General features: G+C 37.0%; 1 protein-coding gene and 1 long non-coding RNA gene across 6 annotated transcripts in view; both read left to right on the top strand.

Annotated features, from left to right (window-relative positions):
- TDRD3 (tudor domain containing 3) overlaps positions 1-26,396 on the top strand; it is a 162,090-nt gene extending 135,694 nt beyond the window's left edge. The window contains exons 13-16 of one of the 5 annotated variants that reach the window (XM_086710868.1): positions 1,588-1,673; positions 20,960-21,085; positions 24,029-24,068; positions 26,135-26,396. In XM_086710868.1, coding sequence (XP_086566994.1) covers positions 1,588-1,673; positions 20,960-21,085; positions 24,029-24,044 — 228 coding nt within the window. In that variant the 3' untranslated portion in view covers positions 24,045-24,068; positions 26,135-26,396. Of the gene's footprint in view, positions 1-1,587; positions 1,674-4,872; positions 4,953-20,959; positions 21,086-24,028; positions 24,069-26,134 lie in introns of those variants that run through there. The other 4 variants (XM_086710860.1, XM_086710896.1, XM_086710876.1 and 1 more) reach the window with 4 other exon arrangements.
- LOC147584725 (uncharacterized) lies at positions 14,444-17,364 on the top strand. The gene is made up of 2 exons (XR_015252704.1): positions 14,444-15,933; positions 16,165-17,364. It is a non-coding gene; the product is annotated as an uncharacterized LOC147584725 (long non-coding RNA).
- Positions 26,397-26,921: the final 525 nt, after the last annotated feature.

Here is a 26,921-nt window from a genome sequence, read left to right as displayed (position 1 = left end):
TTGGTACTATTTAATGAATGATTTTAGGAGAATATAATGATCATTTTATCTTGAAGAGACTAATGTAAATAAAGCTTAAAATAATGTGGAGAAAATATACTAATTTTTTTCTTACCTCATAAAATCATTAGATAATATAAATATTATTATTATTAGGAATTCCTGAATTTGACCATCAGTATTCAAAAGAATGTTAGGCTTAATTAGATTTTTCAAATATGTAATTGAAGTCTTAAAGCAAAGGGAAAAGGGAGGCATATCAAAAGCTTGAAAGTATTAGTACTTACTCGAAATTTTTTGTTTATTCTAGGTAAACTTTTTTTCTTCTTCTATTTTGCTCATTTTCTGTCCTTTTCCTCTTCCCCCTTACCCAGACTCTTCTTCCTTGTCCTCTTCCTCTTTGGTTTTGTGTCTGAGTATTTGCCTTTTTATTCATCTTAAAGGTTTCACGTGGCTTTTAACTATTAGATTGGGTATGTTCCATCTCAGACAAGACTGATCCTCAAATGAAGTCTGGTTAAATAGAGCATTTTTCAAGTGCAGAAAACCTTTGAAAGCTTTGGGAACAAATGAATTGATATCCTTGGTTGATCTTTTATAAGCCCTGATTATAATTGATGCTTACGTAGCACCTAGACCTAACTGACACAAGTTCTCATAAATGCAAAGACTCTGTTAGAGACAGATGTACTGGAGCTGAGTACAAAAAGATCTAGAAGGATAAAAAGTTGGTTAAATGCCAAGTTGATTTAAATTGTACCCTTGTATTAGGAAATGAGAAAAGAAAAAAATTCTCATTGAATATATTTAAAGCTTACTTGAAATGTAAGTAATCAAGATGAGAAATTAAATATCTAATTCTTTAAGAAAAATTAAGGAACTATTCAAGAAACTAGGTACTGAAAACTCTAAACTTTGTCATAGAAAATTAATTATAAAAGGCTACATTAAAGACCTTTTAGATATTAATTTAGAAATATGAGATTTACATCTCATTTATAAGAAGATGATACATTTTCCTATTAATTTGTTGAAAATACTTGGCTATAAAAAGACTGAATATTCTGTCCATTCTAATGATTATAATTGCTTTAATGAAATAATCACTGAGGGAAGATGATTAAAATAGAAAAAAAATGGCCATAGAGTAGGGTTAAATATATATTTGGTATCTGGGTTCTTAGGTATTTTTCAAAATAATTTTTATAATGGTATAATTTAAAAAGGTTTGACTCAAACTGCTAAACAAAACATTTCAAACAAACTGCTTTGATTAATTTCAATTATAAAAAAAAAATTTTTACTTTCTGAAGTGAGAATTACTATACTTTGAGATTCCAGTAAATTTCACATCAGTGGCAAAGTACTGCCAAAATTACTTCTGACATCATTTACTACTTAGTGCTATTCTTGAGCCCGAGCCTGAGAAACATTTTCAGATTCTGTGTGCTGTATCCTGAGAGAATTTGATGCAAAGAGGCCACTGCAAGAGTTACATGTCTGCTCTGCTTGGCCTTTAAAAGAAGGGGAGAGGGCAAGGCTGGTCTTGGGCATATTACTTCCACCTCCCTTTTGCCCCTGCTTCAGCTCCAGGGGAGCTGGAAATGCACAGGAAGAATCAGAAGACCTGGGTCGAGTCCCGGCTCTGCCACTTACTACCTAAGTGACTTTGGGTAAGTTACTTAATATCTCTGGGTCTCAGTTTCAGTACAGGGTTGTCGTGAGGATTAAGTAATACAATCAATGGAAATGTGCTTTGTAAACTCCCAAGGTATATAGAAACATACATTTTTATCATTGTAACCTTGGCCTTCTTCCCTGTTCTTCTATAGTATAGTGTCCTCAGCTATGTTATTTTTAAAGCAACCCAAAATGACTTAATTCCTTTTGCTTCTCCCTGTGTCCTCTCCACATTGGAATTCTTATTCCTATCTTCTGCATGCTTCAGAGTTAAATATTCTAAGAATACAAAACCAGTCTAGTTAAATTAATTTCACCATGAAGTGTGGATTACTGTTACCGCTTCTTACCTTTCACACTCCTACCTTTCTCCTTTATTCTCAGAATTATGTGTTTAGAAACGTGAAGAATCTACTGCATGTATATTCAGACAGTGTTGAGGAGCAATGTTTTGGCAGAGGGAAATCCTATTACCTTAAATCCTATTACCATGAATTAGTAAGGTGGACTGGGAAAATGGGAATATGATTGTGCCTCTAGTCCTTTCTCTGCGGGAAAAGAGATGGAAGGAGTTTGGGATTTAAAAGCTCTTGAGAAGTCTCACTGAAAACCTAGATCCTCAACTTGAGGTGTAATCATAGATGGGAAAAGGGATTTAATGACCATAACTCTCAAAGAGTTATATCTGACTGGGCCTCATCTTTGCTTCTCAGTAAAGTAAGTTCTAGCCCACCCTCAGCCAAACTATGCTCATAATGCCTAGGATCTTTTCTGGGTGCTCCGTGTATAGAGGCTGTGTGGAGCTAAGGAAGGAAAGAGAACTTGCCTTCTGGATCACATCTGGTTCCAGATCAAGGGATCTTTATGAGGGCGTAAAAGAGCTTAAATCTCTACCTGGTCCAGCCCTCCGTGTAATCTAAGAATGCTTGATCTGGCTATGTGTAAATAATAACAATAATAGCCACTTACCGTGAACTGCTTGCCATTAATGCCTAATTATCATGGATCACAATAACAGTTAATCATGCCATGATTAGATTAACTTTCTTAAAGATTTTATTTATTTTCTTTTGTTTTTACAGCCTTGACCTTTTGACTTATGCTCAATATGGTTTCTTGCTGAAGTAGCAGTGTCATCTTTCATAACTAAGAATTAGAAATATTGAACTCTAGGAGTATTCAAACGCAAATTGAAACAATTACATGCAGGGCTAAATGTATGAGTTGGTGGGGAAAAATTAGGTAAAGCTCATGCTGGCAAGGATGCAGTGATGTGAGTACTCTTAAACATGGCCAACGGCGGTGTAAATTGATGTAATCCTTCTGATTTTTTCCAAGCCTAAAGAGTGTTTAAAACCAATAATCCCACAGTTGTTAATCTCTCCTAGGGAAAGAGCAAAGGAAATAAGCTAATTGCTGAGAGATGATCATTGCAGCATTGTGATAAAAACTAGAAGTTACCTAAATGCCTAACAATAATAAGAGAATGGTAAAATAAGTGATCTTCCACCTAATGGATGAAATATGATACAGCTGTCATAAAAGATCATTATGAAGGCTGTAATGTCTTGGGAAATATTTATGATGAGTGAATAAAGCCAATTTATAGATTTGGATGAGAATACATTCAAGGTAATGGCTTAGTGTAGTAGAATTATGTACACTCTGTGTGTCTACATACACTTTTTCAATTTTATAAACTTTCTGTCATTTTGTATTATGATTTTTTATTTGAAAAAGTAAAAGCAAGCAAAATAAAATTAGCAGGAAGGAAGTTGATCATAATTAGGGAATTTTAGTGTTAAAAATCCCTAAAATTTGCAAAAAGGATCTGAAAATATGAGAGTTTAAAAAAGTATGAGAAACAAAACATCACCTTTTAATTTTTAATTTTGCCTTTGCCTTCAGTGAGGTTAATGGCAATGCAGTTATGGTTTTTTCATGATAAAATACCATGGTCTTTAAACTTGTTCCTGTCTGTAATTAGTAAATGAAAACAACTGAACAAATAGAGTTACTTCTGCAAAGTCTTATCACCTATTTTCATTCTGTCCATACAGCCTACTCCCCAATTCCTTGCAAAATTCTCCCTTAATTATACTGTTCCCAAAATGCTTATACACCTTCAGAATTCAGGCTCTCCCAAGTGCTTTCAAATACAGAGCAAAATACATTTCTCCTATGAAATGTTTCTTTAATCTGTACTTACCTACCATTCATAATTTTAGGAATATGTTACTCTGTAGTTATAATATTTTGTTTGACTCTTTGTCCCTGGTTAGCATTTGATATGTTATTAAAATATTAAGTAAAAAGTGAAGTTTTTATTTTGAGGTTTTCCTATTATCATTTCAAATATGTATCAGTCTATTCCACCAGCCTGTTTCTTGAGCACTTGTTATGTGGCTTTAGCTCTCAACCCAGAACAGTGGTGAGCACATTTCCGTAGAATGATTATGTGCTAGGCAGTGGAAACACACAGATGAGCAGTCTCTGCCCTCAAGGAGTCACAGACTAGCAGAGGAGCCCAGCAAGTAAGCCGACACCTGTTCATCCTGAGCAGAGCACAGAATACCTAACTGAGTCAGGAACCAATTCATGGAAGAATCAAGGCCTTCCCTGACTATTCCTGTTATAAAAACAGCAGTGTGCCATCACACAAATTCTCTTTCCCCTTTGCCCTGCTTTATTTTCTGCACATATTGGTCCTGCCTCCAACCCCCCGAAGTGAAGTCAGTGTGAGAACAGACACTTTGTCTCAGCTAATACTTCAGCATTCAGAACAGTACCTGAAACATAAGGGGCTCTCAATAAATATTTGTTAACTCTGGATGAATGAAGTTTGATGTGAATCTCGAAAGTCGTGAAGGGAACTTAGAACTTAGTTTGGGAAAAAAAAGGGAGGAAAGTAAGAAAACAGAGTAACCAGGGAAATTCTAGAGGGCATGGTAGGGTGAGGTATGTTGGCAACAGTACAGGTGGGTGTAGTAAATGTCAGTAGACGAGGCTGCCAAGGCAGGTGGGGTCAAAGCGTGAAGAGTAAGGTGGGTTATGGTGAGGAGTTTGAATTTTATCCCTCAGAATAGGGACTATGGAAGGATTTTAGGCAGGAGAGTGTCATATACATTTCTCCTATGAAATGTTTCTTTAATCTGTACTTACCTACCATTCATGTGATCTTTGATTTAACAGATTGTTGCCTGGTATGGAAAATGGGTTTCAGTGAAAGCAGAGAGCCTGGAGACCAGTGATTGCAATAGTTAAGGCAAGAGGTGAGACCCTGGAGTTATCAAAATTTAGGCAAAATTAAAGAGTATGGGTAAGACTGCCTGGAGAAAGTGTGCAAAGAGAAAAACAAGGACTGGAGTCAGACTTCTGGGGGAATTCGTTAAGGGGTGGGGAGAGGCATTAGGAAAGTCTGGCCAGGGAGGACAGGGGTTTGGCCAACAGGAATGACTGCTGAATCCATAAAATATAATGCTGGAAACATCAAGGAAGATAAGAACTAAAAAGTACTAGTGGATTTGGCAATCGGTAGGTGACTGGTAACTGTAGAATGCATTTCCGGTGGAATTGGTGCAGGAGGATCGCAACTTAGGGTTTCTTGAGAATGGGCAAAAAGAAAATGAAGTGTAGGCTACTTTTAAGACCTTGGTTGTGAAGATAAAGAGCATAGAGGATGAGAATAAAGAGTAAAGGAGCTCAAGGGAAATGCCCAAGCGTGTTTACATCAAAGGCACAGTGAAGCAAAGAAGGAAGGAGAAGTTGTAAAAATGGGAATAAAGATTTTTAAGATCCCAGGCCATGGTAAGAAAGTGGGGCACAATAACGTGATTTCGGGTATGTTGAGGAACACTAGAGAAAGGAGGAGAAAGAAGTAAATAAAGATGTGGGTGAGGTTAAGTTGTTGGGTTTCAGGGAAGGAAGCTGAATAACTGTAATGAAACTCTCTTCTCTATGAAGTAAAATCAGGTCATCAGTTGAAAGTAATGAGATCAAGAAGAGGAGATGAATTTTGAAGAGCGAGGTAAAGATTTAGAGACTGCCCAGGAATATGACAGAGGGAGTTAGCCAAGAATGTATTTTCACAGCAGAAGTTTTCAACCCTTAGTAAAAGTCATGTGTAAAGCCTACTGCGACAGTTCATTCTCAGTTTCTAGTCTTTTAGTACAAGAAAAGTGTAAGTGGATATACAGATGAGAAGAACTTTCCATGTTTATTAAACAGAAACTAACAGTTAACTCCTAGCCAATTTTCGCTAGAGGTTTTTACTAGGAACCTGATATTTGAAAGTCTGCACAAACATAATGACTATATTATTGCTCTATGACCTCAGCAAAGTTTAGTATTGGAAAATGCCCTGTGAAGGTGGATTTAAGCATACCATTAACATTAATACAATCCTAGGAATATTAACAAAGTTTCAGGGCTTCTTTTTTTTTAAATTTTTTTTAATGTTTATTTATTTTTTATTTTTGAGAGACAGAGACAGAGTGTGGGTGGGGGAGGGGCAGAGAGAGAGAGAAAGACACAGAATCTGAAGAGGCTCCAGGCTCTGAGCCATCAGCACAGAGCCCAATGCGGGGCTTGAACTCACAAGCCGTGAGATCATGACCTGAGCCAAAGTCGGACGCTCAACTGACTGAGCCACCCAAGCGCCCCAAAGTTTCAGGGCTTCTTGAGCTCATCTTGATGCCAGGCAGTGATATATTAAATAGATAAAAATGTTAATTAGGTACTTGAACATTCTAAGACACAGTGTGTGTGTGTGTGTGTGTGTGTGTGTGTGTGTGTGTGTGTGTGTACGCATGCGAGCACACGAAAGATATTAGTGTTTTAAAAGCTGTGATAGTTACTACATTGTTCATTTAGAGAACAAAATAAGGTAGGAAAATTTTTTAAAAACTGCTGTTTAATCTGGTGAGACCTCATCTGTCTATTGACCTGTCCACCTGTTACTGACTGATTCACGGAGAAAGATTTTCCTTACATGGACATGGTTTTAAATAAGGAATTTTTGTTAATGTTCATGACAGTTTTTGCATGACAGTTATAAAGAGTTGACACTTACTAGCTATGGAAGTATAAAACAGAATCCAAATAAGAAACTAAGTAATCCTGTTAAGAACATATACTCTTCACAGTTTTGGAGTTAATTTATAAACTACCATGGGATACTCTTGTTCTGTCACCAAAGGGGATGTCTCATCATGGACATACCACACAACAAAATTGATAGAGTTTCTAAAAAGAGCCTAAATAGCTTATAGTCTCTTGCTAAGACCAGAGAGAGCTTAGAAAAATAGTCTGTCTCAAGTTGATGCTGCTGAATGTGATAAACACTCAAACAGAGAAGCATAATACTACTACTACGTGAGGCATCAAATTCTGAAATTAAGGAACATCCCTTATTTAAAAAAAATTAAAGTTCTGAGGTAAAGTTAAGACCTTGATAATTAAGTATACAACAGAATTATTTGTGTTAATCCAAGCCCCTGAGGATAAATATCTTGGAACATGTAATAGTTTGTATTGGTACATTTTACTGCTTTATTACATTCTCCTTCTCATAGTCATGTTCTCGGGAGTGTTAATGCTCCCGTCTGTAGATACCTAGGTGGGGAACATTAACTTGGATGAATTTTATAAAGACAATTACTATATTTGGTAGCCTGATAGGATTTGCCCCGGTAAAGAAGTTTGCCTCTGGGTTCCTTTCTTCACTGGAAGAAAAATGAGTATGTTGCTAATTGACCAGATTCTCAGCCTCTCTTTTATATTTGACATTGGTTATTAACACCGATAATTGTAAGAATCACTTTGGAAATGTAAAGTGCCACCTGGAGGCTCATTTAGCATTGCGTGTTAGGTTTTTAACTTCTATAATTCACTAAGATAATATAGTCAAATTGCTTGACTCGAACCACTGAAAGAAAAACTGTTTATGTTTTATGTGGCATTATAAAGAATAGAACTTTACATTTGTGAAGCATTAATAATAGCACACTTTATCGAACACTTAATTTTGTACCAGACATGATTCTAAGCTCTTTATTTACTTTAATTCATGTAAAGTATAGTAGCTGTTTATGAAGAGTGTAACCACCTCACTGTCTTTTGTTCTCTCAATTGAGTCCTTCAGAGTAGATAGCATTATGGATAATTGGTGCTTTACAGCAGGAACTGTGGCACCTAAGTGTTATTATATCTACTTTATTTTATTAATTTCACGATGTGCTTAAAATGCAACTTAGATGGAAAGCACCTGATTTTTATCTTTTTGTATAAACTTCGAAGAGTTTAACATGATCAGTCTAATTCTCTTGTTCAGCCTCTGCATCCACTGGGATGTGTGAAAAGAGCAGCATAACCAGGGCAAGATATATCCTCTTTTTTAGCCTCAGGTTTGTTTTCTCTTCTGAAAAATAGCAATAAAAATATGCAATTTGATAGGGTTGTTGTAAGGATCATAGTAGCTGTTCAATAAGCGTTTTGTTCAGTCATTGAATGATTGAAACGCCTCACACATAGGTTTTTAATTACTGTTGGTTCCATTTCTTTAGTTTTCCTTCTAGGCTGTGGAAAGAGCAGCTTTCCTTCACTGCCCATCTCTTTAAAGTGACGTTTGTTGATCCTGGATTGCAACATCAGCAGCTACTAACTGGAACTTTCAAATCAGGAGTTGGGTGTCCATCCCAAATTATCCCTCTTCGAAGGAAAACCAGACTGCTTCCCTGTGCCATCTTTTTCTTCAAATGAATTCCTTTTTCTTTTATATTTCTTTTTAAAATGTTCTTTTCTATTAGGATGTTACTAGTAGAATGAACTTCTGTATTAGGACTTTTAAAATGCAATCCTAATATAAAAATCCACAAATCTTTTAAAAGTAAACTAGTTTTTCCCACAAACTAAAAGAACTGTGTTCTTTTAAGCTAATAGTATTGCCTGCAAAGCTATAAAATTTCCATCATTTTCTTAATGCAAAACCATTTTCCTTCACACTTTTGAAGTCCTGTGTTTGCAACAGCCTTCATAAATTGGCGACCCCTATCCTGGCTCTGACACAAACCTGCTCAGCCCATCCTGCTGTCGGTGTACCTGCTGCTTGCCATTGACAGGATTCTTGTCAAAACCGGGGATTGCATAAATCAGTGTTTAACCCTGGACAGGCTTTTTCTCATTTCAGTTCAGCTTTTAAAAGACTGTCGTGTCCTTATTCATATGTAATGAAAGTGAAATTTGACTACCATCATACACGTTATACTTTCAGAGTTTGTAAACTCTGAAGAGCATCATAAACATTCCTAGTCTTACTGATTTTTTTTTGTTGTTGTTGTTAAGCCTTAATTAGTAATCCTCAGTTTTACAAATTCCTGTACAAAAATGACATCATCACTAATTGTCTACTGGCCTTTCCTTCTAGTCCAGAGGACCTACTTGCCTTACTTTTTACTTTAATAAGCAGCTTACATCATGTGTGTGTGGTGGGGGCGCGGGGGTGGTGGTGGGAGAGAGAAGAGAGGAGTATTAAGTTGTGTAAAGGAATATACGTTAAATAATCTTACGGATGAATTTAGAATTATTAAAAAGTGGATTGTTTTACCTTGATTCTTTTCAGAAGGGTACATATTAAGTGTTTGAAAAACCTAAGAAAATCTTTTGACTCCGTAATACTTCCTAACTTGACCTTGCTGTCATTGTTCCACTGTGACTCTATGGACAAGGAGAAATAGCTTCATTCTCGAACAAGGAGAACAAAACACATATTTAATAAGAACAAATATGTATTATGTTCTTTTGTACAAGATGATGAGCAAATTACCCTCAAGAGTATATTATCAGTTCTCCCAGCCTGTGTTGAACATCTAAAACAGAGTTCCTGAATTTCAGTAAACTAGAAATAGTATTATTACAGGAAAATATAATATGTTTAATAGCCTTGATTAAATCAGGTGATATATGCTGTCTAATTTTCCTTTACCTGAGTTGACAGAGATAAGTTTCTCTCCCTTATTATTCTTAGAGTAAATCTTTGTGATACCTTTCTCTTTCTTCAACTATCTAACCGTCAAAAATGATTGAGAAGGTCTCCTAAACTTGGAAAGAGAATGATTTTTTTTTTAAAGCTAATTCCTCATATACTGAACATTTTGAAATCCCAATGGGAGGAAAAGAAATCCATAAATTTAAGCATACTGAAATCCACAAATTTAAGCATAGTTAACACCAAGATGAAATGTTATTTCTCTACTAACTTATTGAGGGAAAAGGGAATAAATGGTTGAGAACGTGAAGGTTAGAGTACTTACGTTCAAGACTTCACTATAATTGGAACACTCATACACCAGACCACCATGTATAACTCTTGAGCTGCATTAACCAATTTAATATCTACAGGAACCCTATGAAATAATTATTAGCATTCCCATCTTACATACACGGGAAACTACAAATACGGGTTCAGAGTCATGAAGTAACTTGCCTAAAATCTTTGAGCTAGTAAGTTACAAAGCTGATATTCAAGTTTTGGATTCACTGACACCATCACACATGATCCTACATTTTACCTGTAAATGAACGTAGATGATACCAAACTACTTGAGGATTTTTGTGGGAGTTTAATGAAATAGTATATATAAAAATATTCAGCATTGTAAGTAAATGTGTACTTCAATATGTGATACATTGTTTTGATTAAGGTATCTTTCAAACAGTTTATTCAACCTTAATTCTCATGAATTTAGAGAGTTTTGAATGGAAAAGTGAAGACATGTGGGTAGAAGTATCAGCTAGAAAGTATCTTACATAGGGCAGAAAAAAAATCAACTTGTTCCTTTCACTTACTATTGTATTGCTAAGAGAATTTAATCTCAAACCGAGACTCTCTTTTTATCCTCTAAATTTCCCTGGAATCTAGTTTTAGGATTATACTACATTTTAGCCATCTGTTTAGGTCGTACCCTTTTAGATAGTAGTCCTAATTTTCACTATTCGAAAGAAAGAGAGGAAAGGAAGGAAGGAAGGAAGGAAGGAAGGAAGGAAGGAAGGAAGGAAAGAAGGATCACCAAATCACCATTTGTCGGAAAAACTGACTTAATATTATATATTCAGAATACACCAATGATAATACGGTGCCAAAATAATATCTTTCATTAGTGTATGGGTTTCAACTGCGATGAAATTTAAGACCTTAGATTGGGGAAATAATTATTTTCAAATACAGAATGATATAGACCTACGAGTAGGTTATAGGGACTCTGCTTGATGACAAGCACAATATGAACAAGTAGTGATTGAGCAGCTGCTGAAAACATTAAAGCAAGGCTAGATTGCACTAATAGATTTATATAGAGTTTGTTCACTATGGGAAATAATAGTATTATGTTCCAAGCAGACTTTACATGGAATATTATCTGAAAACTAGGTTCTAAAGAATAGTAACTATTAAAGTGAAATAAAAGAAAAGACATTGAAGATGATGGAAGATTCTAGAAATAATAGTATTTGACAAGTGATTCCAAGAGCTGAGTCTTTGGCTTCTAGAAAGTAGAAGACTGAAGAGAGATATAATACTTGTTTAAAATAGCTTAAAATCTTTCATATGGCAAAGGAAACAGACTCAACTAGAAATGTAGGTGGGACTTCTAGAAATGCAGATTTGTACTTTGTTGTGCAGAACAAGAGAGCCTAAAAGAGCCTGAGTACCCCTCACCAGAGTTACCTGAAGGCTGAAGGCGGTAGGTGGATCTTGTACTGAGATCAGATCACTGACTCCTGTAGTCCTTCTACAGGACTTTGTTAACTGGCCTGTTAATGGATAAGGGTTTCTAAACATCTGTTATTATGGTTCACTAAAGAGAAATATTTTCAGTTCATTATGCAGACTTTGTTAGTATGGGTTTTTAGGTATGAATGGGATTTAAATGTATAACGATGTTTGTCACATTGGGCCGCTTTCTGCTTGAAGATTTAAGTGTTTAACTTTTTTCCTGTCAGTCTTCCTTTATGTTCATTAAGGGGGTGAACACATCAGCAGTGATTTCATTTCTGTGTTATTAGGCATGGCGACTTTTTTCTTATAGTTAAATAAAGCATGTCAAGTCATGTGTCCCCTCCCTCCTCCAACCTTCCATACTTTTTAATGGCAAAGATCTGGCCTATATTTCCTCAATTTGACACGGAGATTTTTTTTTTCTATTTCTGTTTCTTAAATCTGTATTACACGTCACTGTAGCATACCGTAAGTGTTTGTCTCAGGTGGTCAGTTACATAATATGCATCGGGCTGACTTTTAGAGTAAGAAGTGCTCTGGCATTATGGTGCAGAAATCATTACTTTCAGAGAAAGAATTAGTTAACCCATCTTAAATTGTGTTATATTAGCCTGCCCATTTAAGATGTAAAAATGATATAAATTATGAGAGCAAAATGATTAACCACTTGTGATTAGTGCTCATATGTCTTGACCATAAGATATTCTAAAACATTGGTTGCTTTTGCATAGATAATTTGTAGGCATTGACCTAAAAACAGATCAACATAGATAGGCATTGTCTATTATGAATTGTCATTGCTGTACAACTTTTTAAATAGTGTTTCTAACTGGTTCCTTTTTATAGCATTTACCAAAATTTAAAGGGTATGATCTAAAGGCAAGATATTCAAAGAGACTGATCACATTAACTTATTTTTGGCTTCCTCTTAAAATGTTCAGATTTTATGCAAATCGTGTCTATAACTTTTGACTGATTTTCAAGAGTGCTTCTTTGCCAGTTTCCTCCCCTTTTTTGTTCTGTTTTCCTTTTTTCTCTATAATAAATTAAAAAAAAAAATACCTCCCAAAGAAACAAAACCAGTGGTAACAATAGAATTAAACTATTAACAATTAAACAAACTATTCGTTTTAATGTGTAGATCATTTTTTTTTAATTTCAGTAGATAAAAATGGCAAGTGTGTGGCAAGAATCTTCCTCCTTGCATTGGCTCTTTCATTTTTTTTTTTTCCAGTGACTCTTCCACTTTCCTTATCTGCCCAAAACAACCTGAGGAATAGCAGCAAACTTCCTAAATTTTAGCAAAGTCTGTGAGTCTAGATAGTTTAATTGAAATGGGCACATATATTGTATTGTCAAAGGGTTACTTATTTCACAACAGTAGAGAACATAGAAGGCTTATTTGATAAACCCTTCCTAAGTATTAAAACGTCATATAGTTCTCCATGTAAACCTATGAGTTCATTATTATTTTCTGTGTGAGAAAACTGAGACCAAGAGAAGTTGAGTAACATGCCTCAAAGTGGTAGAGGCTAAACTGAGACTCAGATCTGACTTAAGAGACTGAGGTCTCAAATAACAATGTCATGAAGTATCTCTCAAGGAAATCTTTGAGTACATCGGCATATCTGGGAGCAGGATATGCTCCGTACCTTGATTTCTGGGCAAGCTTTTGGAATCTATTTAATCTTAAGCTAAAGCAGCCAATGAGTTTTAGAGAGGTGCACATTTTTATAAAACATATATTCATTCTTTGGACCTCACTGTAGTATTTCAGCAAAGATTATGACCAGTAAATGATGTTTGTGCTAGGACAGAGACCTCGGGACAGAGGCCATCCGTTTACTTAAAAATGATCTTAAGCTAGCTATTAGAAAAAAGTAAGCCAAACTGTCTGAAGCAAGATATGTAAATATGCACTATGTGATGCAATGGAAAGGACTTTGGAGCAGACAGCCCGGAGTCTTATTCAAGCGTGGCCACTTATATACCTTTGGGTAAATTACTTTGTTTCTTCATCTGTAGAATGGTGAGATTAGGTAACTCAAAGCACTGTTGCAAGGATTAAATGAGATAGAATGCAAAATGCCAGACACACAATGGAATAAACATCCATTTCCTTTTTCTCTGTTCCAAGTTGTAAATAAACTCAGGTGTGTTTTTGAACGTAGGAGTGTCTGTACTTTTGCAATTTGGTAATGGTGACATGTTTACTAGTCTCTTTTTCATATCCTCGTAGTTAAAATATGGATGGAGCATTTTGAAGTTCAGCTCAATTTCCTTAAGTGCCTAAACTGCCAAAAATGGCTTGTCTACTTTATACTAAAGGGTCGGTGATCTTAATGAAATTAGAGGAGGGACTATGATGAAGAGTACGGTGTTTGCTTTTACTGTCATTTAAACATCTAGTTTTCTTCTGTGTTAGTTTTCTTATGTAGGTTGTGCTCTAGCTGGCAGGGCATAGAGTAAAATCCTTGAACCAAGGTTTCTGATAATTTCCTAATATAACATCATCAACAATATCAATTTTTGTATAAATCTAAAAAAATATACTCTTTTCTGAAAAGATCAGAACCACAGTGAAATGTCTCATTTTTCTCCTGAAATCCTGTGTGATACAGGAATGAAAGCATTGGGTTCTGTCAGCCATGCATTTTGGAACAGCTGTTTAGTAATTAGATCAGATTGAATCACATTATTATTATTATTTTTTTTTTTTTTGGTCTTGAATCAGTATTTTTCTTTTCTGCTATAAAATATCTGATTTAGGGGTGCCTGGGTGGCGCAGTCGGTTGAGTGTCCGACTTCAGCCAGGTCACGATCTCACGGTCCGGGAGTTCGAGCCCCGCGTCAGGCTCTGGGCTGATGGCTCAGAGCCTGGAGCCTGTTTCCGATTCTGTGTCTCCCTCTCTCTCTGCCCCTCCCCCGTTCATGCTCTGTCTCTGTCACAAAAATAAAATAAACGTTGAAAAAAAAATTAAAAAAAAAATATCAGATTTAAATAAAATATTCTTGGACATGGTACGTATTAAAGGGATGATCTTAGATCTGCTCTGAGGAAAGGGGAGACTCTAATTCTAAGTGGTATAATTCTAAAATGGTATCTTCTTTTACCCAAAGTTTCAAACATAGAGAAATTAGTCTATTACAAAATTACTTATTTTGGTTATATATGACACTCTCATATGTTAGTGAAACTTGAGGTTTTTTTTTTTCCTCACCTAGGTGCAGAAGGTTTTATTACCAAATGAGGCATTTAATTCATTGAAGTCAAAAGAAGTGTTTAGATGTTCTCTGTGATAGAAGGCAAAGGCAAAAGGGTTCCAAACTCTGAGTCAGAGGCCTACTTTTTGGTTCCTCTTCTTCCACCAGCTCACTTTCTTGTATTCATCAAGTCAGTCGACCCAGCTAGTTCCCTGTGTTTAGCAGAGGCTGAACTAGATGGGGCTAGTTTTTGTGCCATAGGGAGTGACAGAGCTTGGAGGGGCTGAGGAAGAGAAAGCCAAGGGGATACTGCTTGCTAACACATGTAAAACACTCACTGTAACCTGGGCCCATCTACTTTAGGGTGAAATTCTATATAAAATTTCATATGAAGCCAGAGTGCCACATTTACCCAAAATATAAACGATAATTCTGATATATTTTTTTTTAATGTAATCTGCTCCGTTCGAGTATCTCCAATTCCTCTTCCAATTCTGGCATTCATTATAACTACATTCCTCACCCTCATTCTTTGGGAGCAGAGTGAAAGACAGGACTGTGAGTCAGAAGACTTGTGTTCTAGCTCAGGTTACGGGACTAATTCCTTGAGCAAATAATAGTTTTTAGGTATTTGGATTACTGTTCTTTACAGAAACTTTCTGTTTTATAGAAAACAGTTTGTGGTTCCAGGCTACCACAAGCCTGGTTTGTTTTGTGATACAGCTGTAAATATTCAATTGGAACATATTTCTTAAACAAGAATAATTGGTAAATTAAGTTCAGCATTGATCATAATACACGATTCTAGTGGGCACAGATGTTATACATAACCTTCACAGAAAATAAAAAACCAATCCAGCTTTTACTTTCAATTTTAAGTCACTCTAATATAATGGAATGTTAGTATAATTGATTTAAAATAGGTTACTTAAAAATATTTTAAATTCTTCTTTACATGATTTTTTGTTCTTGTTTTTGAATGGGGCAGAGATACTTTATTTCACCTGTTTGGACTGTAACGTAAAATCAAAGGTCAGAGTTTCAGTGGGGATGAAGAGGAAATGTTATAAATATCCAAGGTATAATCAAAATTGAACACAACCTAAAAATCAATTCAGAAAGCTCCATAAACTTCAAAGTGGCTTTCACACATTAATTCATTCTCATGGCATCCCAAGGATGAAAGCAGTTTAATTGTCATATTCTAGTTACTGATAACCACAGGAAGAATCTGAATGGATTGAAATGTGCCATTTTATTTTATTTTTTTTTTCAACGTTTATTTATTTTTGGGACAGAGAGAGACAGAGCATGAACAGGGAAGGGGCAGAGAGAGAGGGAGACACAGAATCGGAAACAGGCTCCAGGCTCTGAGCCATCAGCCCAGAGCCCGACGCGGGGCTCGAACTCACGGACCGCAAGATCGTGACCTGGCTGAAGTCGGACGCTTAACCGACTGCGCCACCCAGGCGCCCCAATGTGCCATTTTATTAATAAGGCATGTCAAGAAACATTTTACCAATATTAAGGATCCATGACATCATCAGCACTATTCAAGGCACAAAGTATCCCACTGACATGGCCTATTTTACAGCCTATTTTTTTTTAATATACTTCATTTTTTTAGAACAGTTTTAGATTCTTCGGAAAAGAAGATACAGAGACTTCCCATATGCTCCCTGCCCCCCACCCCTACACACAGCCTCCCCCATTATCAATATCTCCCACTAGAGTAATGCATTTGCTCAGAGTCCGTGGTTTACATTGGGCTTCATTGTTGGTGTGTACATTCAGTGGGTTTGGACAAATGTATAATAACATGTATCTACCGTAATAGTATCATAACACAATGGTTTCACTACCCTAAAAATCCCCTGTGCTCTGCCATTCATCCCTCTGTTCTCCCTTACCCTGGACAACCTCTAATCTTTTCACTGTCTCCATAGTTTTGCCTTTATTACATGATGTTTTGGGAAAGCAAGTTTGTCTTTAACTTTTGTTTAGGTTTTGTATTAAAATGAGTTTATATTTCTATAAACTGGCTACAGAAGCTCATCAGGCAGGCAAAAGGTGGCCTGGAAATTCACAGAGTGAGTGATTCATATGTGAATCACTGATAGAGATATGTACTCATTAATATTTCATTATTCAAAGTATCCTAAATTTCAAGGCTTGTTGTTGAGAGTACATGGTGTTCATTTCATCTGCTGGATTATGTTTTTGTGACTACTATACAAATTCTGTGAGAAGGAACTGACTAGAAGAAATTTTATTAAATTACACACAAAATACCTATTAAAAGATGTGTGACAGTAGTAATAAGTTTTTCTAAGTTTTTTTATGAAGAGAATTGCCAGCCCTGCTCCCCACTCTCACCAACCAAATAATCTCTGATTGTCTCCTCACAGAGTCATGGTTGTGGGAAAATGCTGAAGGAATGGTAATTTAAGATAAGATATATGAATATGTCAGTGAAGCAGAGGAAAATGTGTGGCATTGTTGGCAAATAGAGCCCTCTCCCCGCCCCCCAACAAAATTTCCATAGAGATTTGGGTTAGCATTTCAGCCTTAGAGACAGACAAGAAAGCTGGCAAACCCAAGCTTTCTGAATTTCAGAATTATTTTCCAGGCTGGCACTTAGGAGTAGGAAGTTTCCTCCTCCTCCATTGGCCTAGCCCAGGGTTTCTCAATTCTGGCACTGATGGCATTAGAACTGGGTAATTCTTTGTTGTGTAGGCTGCCCTGTGCCTTTTAGAATATTTAGCAACATCGTTGGCCTCCACCCGTTAGATGTAGTAACAACTCGCCTACACCTTACCCTCTCACTTTGTAACAACCAGAAATATCTTCAAACCCACTAGATGCCAGTAGCATCCCTCAGTTGTAGCAACCAAAAATGTGTCCAGACAGTGGTTAAGGTCCCCTGGGGGGCAAAAAATCACTTTCAGTTGAGAACCACTGATCCAGCACCTTCCTTAAAATACTCATTTGTATGGTTCACCTTGTTTTTTCATTTTTTTAATTTTTGTTTTTGGGTTTTTTGGGGTTTTTTTGTTTGTTTGTTTTTTGATTTGTTATTTTTGCACTTCACCTTGTAGAACAGAGAACCCTACCTCTATTTAAATGTTGCATACCTTTTACTGAGGTATGATTCAGGTTCCGAGTGACTGATTTCCAATGAGCTTTTGTACCAGAGCTCATTTATAAATGAGGGAAGATGTATTTGTCTGTGTTCTCACTCCAGATACAGTGTATGCTGAAGATTATACTCAAGAAAGATGTGACCTGTCAAACATGTTTCATAGGTGAAGTTGTCATCTCCTTTTTGCACTGGTCCTGGGACTTTTTATTTTCTTCAAACTGTCATTCCGTTCATGCTTGATGACACGGTGATTATTGTATTTTATATCTTCTCAATAAAAGGAGCAATAAGCTAGTAAATATTGGCATGAAAAGAGGATGCATTTTGAATCTTAGTTATGTAGTATTTTTAAACCAGGTTTAATCTGAAAACATGGTTTAGGGGGGGCAAAAATCTGAGTCCCAATAAAATAGTTCTGAATCTCAAAGTTTAGGTGAAGATGACATTGGTCAGTTTCATTTTATGAAAGTTATCGCAGAATTTGTGAAGAATCTTGCCTGAGAGTCAGAAACAGAATGGAGCTGGTCTGGACCCTTCCTTGAATAAGCTCTGTGACATGGAAAACTGAGTTCGCTTCTCAGGGTTTAGAGATTCCTTGTCTGTCAGATCTAAGGGGAGGGACAAGACTATATGGCTTTCCAGAACAGTGCCAGCTCAAACATAGTGTCAGATTTTTAAAAATATGTTTTGAACTATCATATTATTTAATTTTTTTGAGTTTTAAATCTATTACAGAGTAGCAAAACCTACAAGAGGAAGAAAAGTTAGCAGCAAGAACTAGGTATAAATGTCATTCAAGGATGACTCCAAGTAAACTCACCTATTAAGTTTAGCTGTGTATTACATAAAATGGAAAGAGGTATTCCTTCGGTGCTAAAAATGACTAGCTATGGAATATACGAAGTAGTTTCTGTGGGTGACCAGGTTTGCCCTCAAGTACTCTGCAAGAGGAATATTTAAAAGTTAAAAAGGCAAGATTGTGCTTTTGACGATCACTGAAAACCAAGCTGTCAGAATCGTTTTTATTTTTTGCTTCTATCTTGCATAAAAAGATGGTGAAGACATCAAATAACGTGAAAGAAATCTCATGGTCGGTCATCTTTATAAAACCATTTAATTGGCTCTGGCTAGTATAGTCTGTGAATCTTTTAGACACAGAAGAGACAGCTTTTCAAATAGCAATGCCATATTATATAGATCCAGCTCCCTCACTCAACAAATGTAGCTTCCTACCTTTAGCAGTGTTTTCTATTGATAAATTATAGATTTTTAGATGTCCTCTCAGCCAGTTCCGCAGTGGGGTGTGGAGAAAAAGAAGCATTCCATTCTAATTCTTGAAATAATTACTTCATCTACTACAGTAAGAAATATATGTTCATTCTTCTCAGTTAATATGCAAAGCTTCAAATGTTGCCCTATGTCATAAAATTAAATAGCCTTTTGTCAAATTTAGCCATAATATTTGACCATCATCATTCAAAACAGTGACCAGAGTAATTAAAAATAGTTCTTTCCTTTCCTGAACACTTTGTAATTTTTCTTATTGCATTTAATTGATATTCTAAATTGTAGACCTAGTATCTGACACTTCTAACCATTTTGAGATTGATTGTCAATGAAAGGGACACAGGAAAGGAGAGCTTAACCTGAAAGTTTGTCTCTAAGAGGCAGTTACTGAGTTCTGCCGATACATTGTCACATTTCTCCATTCTCTTATTTAGGTGATGATGGCCCCTTAAGGATGATCATTAATTTTTGGCTATTGGTTTATTTCTTTTTACATGCAGGCTGAGATGTAAACATTTAAGCAGTTCAGTTGCACTTGAATCAAAACCCAGGTTTGCCTTAGAAGTGTTAGGGCAAAGTCACAAAGTTTTCCTGGGCTTCAGTGTCCTTTGTATAAAATGGAAATAATTGTTCTTTAAGAATACCGTGGAGGATGCCTAAGAATAAGAGTTATGTCCGTGCCATATATTAAATAATCATTTCTAAATGATAGGATTTGATCAAATTATCTTAGCATATTTCTGCTTCTCTCAGGTAAAATTGTAATAGTTGGATCCGTAAAATTCGAAGAATAGAACTCAGTCTCTCATATAACTTCTTATGTTATTAATAGGGTCAAAAGAAAGCAATCTTTTGGGAAAGATGATTCAGAGATAAAGTGAGGAGGAGGAAGATGTGGGATACATTTCCAAAATCATGCAAATTATTATGTTCTGATAATTCAGTTGGAATTTAAACTCTACTTTTGAAATAGATGCTGTTCCTTTCATAAACAAAACTGAGAGCCAATTTTTTCCTGTCTTCAAGAGGGAGCATACTTCATAGCTGCATTCATTTAAAAATACTAAAATTACAGGGTGGCAGCACTCAGTAAGAAACCAGTGTGGCTTTGGCTACATTTCTGTTGCTTCTAAGTTCTTTTCAAATATTACAATTAACTGTATTCTTTCTGCTGTTTAATCTGCTTATCCTAATTTTTCCATGCTATTCCTTGAGCTGATAGATGTATCCCCTCAATAAGAAAGAAAATGAGAAGAAAGTAGTTTGTGTCTTACTGTGGTGATTGCTATGTCTTGCATGAAGCTTTCTTTATATGTAAACTGTATTTCCCTCCTCATTCCAGTCCATTATTTTTTCCTGTCTCTAGATGTAAGGTTCTTAACGATGTTGGAGATCTCATCAGATGAGGACAGACAGCTGGTGAATGTTCTCTGGCTCTTCACCCCTCTTCCATATCTTACCAAAATCCTCTTCCATGACAATACCTACAAATATTTAGAAGCCCAAATATTCAGGAAAATTTTTATTATAATGCTTGTTTTTCTGTGTTTTCACGCCCTTGTGTCAAGTCATTTGGTGAGATAATCATGCTATTATTATGTGGAAATAGTTTCCTTTTCTGAAATTAAATTTGATTCTAATCTTACCACTGTCAAGTTCATTCTTCTGTTATCAAGGACCAAAAGATTGTTAACAATGTCCCTGCTTTTTTTTTTTTTTTTCCTTTCCCCTTGCCTCCCTCTGTTATAAAAGTTGACAGATGTGAATCCCAAGGCAGCTTAAGAGGGCATATCAAAATCGGCACCATAGAGTTATTAACTTAGGAAACTTGGAGCTATTTTGAACATGTTTAAATCACTATTCTTTGCAAATAGGAGGAAGAAGGCACCTATGACCAAACGCTTGAGTTCCGCAGAGGAGGTGATGGTCAGCCAAGAAGATCCACTAGGCCCACACAGCAGTTTTACCAACCTCCCCGGGCGCGGAACTAATATGAGAAGGTAAACTTGACATTGTGAGGTGGTTTCCATATAAAGAAAGATGCTATTTATGCTAAATGTGTAAGTACAATTATTGATGTTTTATAACATCATAGAAAAAACTGATATTTCAGACCTTTCAATTATAAAGTATGTAAGATTATACCATAGTCACAAGCTACTTTTGCACCAAATCTTTCCTCACACGTATAACCCCTAACCCCCTCTTTTCTCTATACTTACTCTCTTCTGTCAGAGGTGATGCCAATCAGTAAAATGTCAGTAAGTTTGAAAGCAGGAAGAAAATAAAAGGAAACAAAGGACCAGATAACCACCAACTTGGATAATTGAGGTTTTTTATTATTTAACAAATTTCAGTCCTTGTTAAAAAAGAGGAAATGTTTCATTGTATATCTTCAGAAATTGGATGAAGGTAACATGATTGCTTACTGAGACGTGATGTGGCGGCTATGTGCTATTGATCCAGAAACTTTCATCTTAGAGTTTCAGAGAGTTGCTATCTGAAAATCATCTTCAATAGGAAGGATGAGAAATATAACAGAAAAGTCAGGAAATTATGGGAGCAATCTAAGGCATCTCATTTTGATCAATAAAGACCTTAGTTTTTAATGTGTTATTAGAAGGTAATACTTTTGCCATCTTTGGTAACATCTCTGTTTCTTCATTATGCCAGGATTTTTTAATATATTCAGAGTTTTCCCATTACAGCTTTTGTTATATATCACTGTAAAGACTATGAGACTATTTTAGACTCAACTATATCTTTTTCTCAGTCTCTTCTTCTCAGTAACAAGACCATTGAGAATTTAAAGAAATGGTTCTCCATTTCTCATTTCAGCTATTCATTTTGTTAAGGTTGTTATCCACATTGTATTTCCCCCCTCCTAAGTGACTCTCAGGTTTTCAAACCAGCTGTGACTTTTTAGCACTTGAAATTGCAGCTAGTCTGAATTGAGATGTGCTGTAAATGAAAAATGCACATCAAATTTTAAAGACTTAGTTTAAAAAAGTAAAAGATTAGTAATTTGCAGTATTTATGTATTGAAATGAGAGTATTTTTGATAGATTGGATTAAATCAAATATGTCATTAACGTTACTTCGCCCTATTTGTGCTTTTTTTAATGAGACTAGAGGGAAATTTGAAATTACATGTGTGTCTCACATCGTGCCTGTGCTGGGCAGCACTGTCCTGGAGTCTTAGATCCCCTTCAGCTCTTCCGGAGCTCCTTCTCTGGTTACAAATTAGTTCTGTCATCCTAAGTGAAGGAACGTTTTCTTCTGTTTTCTGGTCCTTAGCCCCTTGTGTAGTAATCTGCCTGGAGTAGAAGTCTGGTGCTACCTGACTTCTGATTTACCTGAGCAGGCCAGAGTTCCATCTTTTTCTCTTATCACTGGCTTTTCTTTGTGCCTAATACAAGGCCATCGAGTAAACAGACGTGACCTACCATCCATAGTTATCACAGAAGGACTGATTCTCGACTTTGGGCATTTTTCTATGGCGAGAACTGACCAAAGCAGAGTCAGAGTATAGATAATGGCTTCCACAGCTTCACACCGTACAAGATTGAACATCCACTTTTGACGTAAGTTCAGTTGCTTACAATGAAATCACATGTAAGGTGAATGAAAACTGAGAATTCCTTTATAGCTTTCTGAGGGCTTTGCATTGTTTAAACCAAGGTTTTAAAATAAGGCTGAAGTGGGACGCCCAGGTGGCTCAGTCAGTTAAGCCCCTGACTTGGGCCCAGGCCATGATCCCACAGTTTGTGGGTTCACATCCTGCATTGGGTTCTGTGCAGACAGCTCAGAGCCTGGAGCCTGCTTCAGGTTCTGTGTCTCCCTCTCTCTGCCCCTCCCCCACTTGCAGTCTGTGTGTGTCTCTCTCTCTCTCTCAAAAATGAAGAAAACGTTCAGAATATTTTTTTTAGTAAATAAAATAAAGCCGAAGGTTCTCAACTTCCTGACTGCTCTAGGGTAGTGGTTCCCTAGCAGCGGATGCAGGACTGGGACTCCTCAAGGGTGTCCTGAGGCTGCAGAATAGAAGTGGGGTAGGGCCTGGCAGGGCTACAAGTGGAAAGGAGGAAAGGAGATGGTGAGAGTGAGTAAGGCTGCAGCCAGAAGCCTGGAACAACATCCTCTTGGCCCTTTTTTAGTTTCTTTCATATGTTTTCTAGGCTAGGCTTCCATGGAAAATTACCTCTGAAAAAGAACATACTGCTTAAATCAGGAACCATAGCCCCACAGTAATTGTGGCTCATTGATACCAAACAGTACAATGCAGACTGTTCCCAATCAGCTGAAACATCACAGTGTTAGTGGTTTTCTGCTCCCTGGCTTAAAATGCCCATTTTTCCCAGATGCTTGCTTTGGATTGTACTGTTGATGTGGGAAATGTGTGACACAGAGATTCTGGATTCCTGACATCAGTGAGAATAACTTTGCTGGTGGGGGGCAGTTTCATGATAGCATCACTAAAGCAACCTCTCACTACAAAATTTACTCTGAAAAATAAATAGTCAAGACACATGATCTTGGTTGAAACAATTATAATTTTTTTATTTTAGTTCAAACATGGAAAGATTATGAAGTAGAATTATCTTTTTGATATACTGTCTGTGAATGGGAGGTTCAACAATAGTAAGAATTATACTTTTTGTTCTTGTCACGCAACCCAATATATTATTTTCTTCTTGAGAGAAAAGGTATTTTTATTTCCTCATTCCTGGTTTCCATTAACCTAAGCATTTAAAAAGAAGATATACATTGTAGCTGGCCATTTGACTTCCAGCAGATATAAGTATGAATTCTAATATGTGCTGAAATTTTTCTCAGATTTTGTTATCTAAAATTATTCAAGATAGTAAGAAATACTTCAGGCACTTTCTACTCTCACTTTTAAAAAATCTATAATTTCATAGTCGTACTTTTTTTTAATGTTTCAGGTACTTTGTTAGGTGATGAATGACACATAGTAGCTGTTCAGTAAGTGTTTATTAAATACGTATATTTTGATAAAGTTTTTGGTAAGATTTTATAAATTACATAATTCACACATTCTCTGGTTGTCCTGGAGAGTTTTTCCTCTAAGCCCTCTCTCCCACCACCACCACCTCATCACGTGCACATACACTTCCCCTCGAGGTGCAGAGGGAGTTGGATTCAACTTGGTCTTGGTCCCAAACACACCGTCAGTGACTCGCAAAAGCAGGAGCTCCCTGGGGGTCTGGGCAAGGTCGGAGAAGGAGGTCTCGGGGAGCAACGTGGGCAGATAGGCCCAAGTCTGAGACAGCGTGGTGGAGAGTCAGATCTGGGCCTTGAGGGGGGACAGGGCCCAAACACCAAACTTCTCGTTCCTGGACTTGTTATAATTGTCACAGACAACTCAGAAATATGAGTAGCTATGGATGGAGAAATTATACCCAATTCTTTAATCAGTGAAACCGACCATAACTGTGTGCATTTGAAGAGGTTTCTGATGTGACTGGAGTCCTGGGAACTAGGTACCAATTAGCGGACGCAGGCGAATGCTCAGAAATAGTTTGAAGCTTCATTTTCTTGGTCGGGGAGAGCCCCCTGAAGACACTCTGAAGGCCGAGGAGGACTGAAGGGGGAGAGGCAGAGTTCACAGGAAGTGGCTCCAGTGGCAAGAGTAGAACGTGTGAACCCAAACAGTGCATGTTAAACGTATGGATTGGTGGTGACTCAAGAATGTAGCTTTAGACGCATTAAGAGTTTGATGTGTTTGGTGATAATGAACTTCTGAATAAGAGTAATGTGATGAAAATTAAGCTTAGGAAATATTGCTCTTGGATATGGGGTGGGTTACAGCCCTGTAATCCATGGGAAAGACTGTAAGAAGCTATCACAGCATTCCAGTGGCAGAGTGCACATCCCGTTGTGAAAAGAGAGGAGTGGCAGACCTGGGTGGGAAGACTTTGTAAGACACATCAGCATGAAGTCCCCCTACCCACCACCGGGCCACCAAGGCTAATGCTCGGCGCAGGAAGCCGTTTAATAAACATTGACTCACGTTGAGTATTCACTTCCAGTTTCTTATTTGTGTGAAGAAAGAATGGTCTTCAGGTTTTTACATATCAGCCAGAAACCACAAACCCAAGAGCCATGCATAGACCTATTACCTAAATGCTGTGACTTAGTTTTTTCCGAAATCCAGGTTTAGCTTTCAGCTGGTAAAAGATACATTTTTAAATGTCAATTTTTTTTTTTTTTTTTTTTAATCTGATCCAGCATCCTTTTGCAACACTTTGCAAATCAAGGTCAGGGAAATTATTGCTCTAAAGATAGCCGCTGCAGAGCCCTCTGGTGCCAGCAGGCTAGACGTCATGTGAGGATAGCAATACCCGAAGCTCTTCATTTCTGAGCAGGACACTGTTACTTCGGAAGACTTGTGATCTGTTTGTATGCAGCAAGGGCACTCTGCCGCCCCTGCCCAAGTGTTCTTTAGTGCATGAGGCTGAAATACGACCAGGGCAAACAGCTTCTCTCTCTGCTTCTCTCAGCTCTGTCTGTCATCACCACCCAAAGAGGTTCACCTAGAGCAGTGCCTGGTAAAGACTGGGAGCAGGCGGGAGCGGGGAGCGGGAGACAGACCCCCATCAATTACCTGTGTGGACTGAACCAATCCAGAGGTGTTCAAAGGGGAAATGGAGGGAGGTGGGATCCGGGTAGAAGTGGTTCACTGGGAGAGTGCATATCTTTTTTAGGCCATCCTCTGTTAAATACTATTCAGTTAATCCAAATTCCTAAAATTAGCATGCCAGCAATAATAGGGCTCACGATGACAGACACGTGCTCTAAGAATTTCTAGAAGAAAAATTATTTTGGAAGATTTCTATTTTTGTTTATATATTGATATATAGAAGTTATGTTTATAAATTAGATAGCAGTACCCAATGTATTCTACTTGAGATCTGTTAATGTTTGTACAAGCACTCCACATTTAGGTATGTTTCAGCAGAAGTGTATCTTGAGTACGGAGAAGTCAACTTGAGGATCCAATCTCACCTTCCCCCTCTCTTTTTAAATAGAGTCTTTGTGAAGAAAGGAGCCACTGACTGAAACATCCTGGTCAAAACCTGTTGATAGACCGCCTACTTTCCCTTCAGAATAAATAAGGTGCAGCCATGACGGATATTATTATTGGAGAATGGAACAACAGATTTTAGAGGGAAAAAACCCCAGCCCTCATGGAGAATGGGAAAAATACTAAGTTAACTAAAGCAAGTACCTTTTACAAGTGAAAGAGAATCTTTTCTTCTGCCATCAATAAAACCAGTGCGCTGTTATATACATTGTTTTACTGTATGTTTTATTTGCTGAATATTATCTTTCTTGTTCATCTGGTATTCACCCCCTATTATAGCATCACAGCATACTGAAGACCCTCCCCATAATTACAGAATAACCTGACTGACACAGCTTGCCATATGTCATACAAAAACAACGTGTAGCCAGTTAGCATTTCTTGGTAAGGTAATAGCTGCTAAATGTGATAGCCAAAACTTGATAGCCATATTTAAAACTTGAATATGTTGTGTTTAACACTCTGCTAACTTTTTCAAATGTAATTCAATCAAAAGCCAGGCATTCCCTTCCTTTTAAAATTTGCAGCAGATCTTTCAAGATGTGTCTGGTTGTAGACAATGGAAAACCCAACTCAAACCGGCTTAAGACACTAAATGGAATCCACTCGCTCACTGAAACAGTAGGTTTCAGTTGGTTTAATTCAGGGACTCAGAGTTGTCAACAAAGACCCTGATTCTTTGCATCTTTCATTTCTGCTTTCTCTGGCATCAGCTTCATCCTACAGCAGGC

The sequence above is a fragment of the Puma concolor genome, chromosome A1 (genome assembly GCF_028749965.1).
Source record: "Puma concolor isolate L17-30 chromosome A1, mPumCon1.1.hap2, whole genome shotgun sequence".
Lineage (NCBI taxonomy): Eukaryota > Metazoa > Chordata > Mammalia > Carnivora > Felidae > Puma > Puma concolor.
Note: the sequence above shows the minus strand (reverse complement) of the source record. Positions and strands in the feature narration are given on the sequence as shown.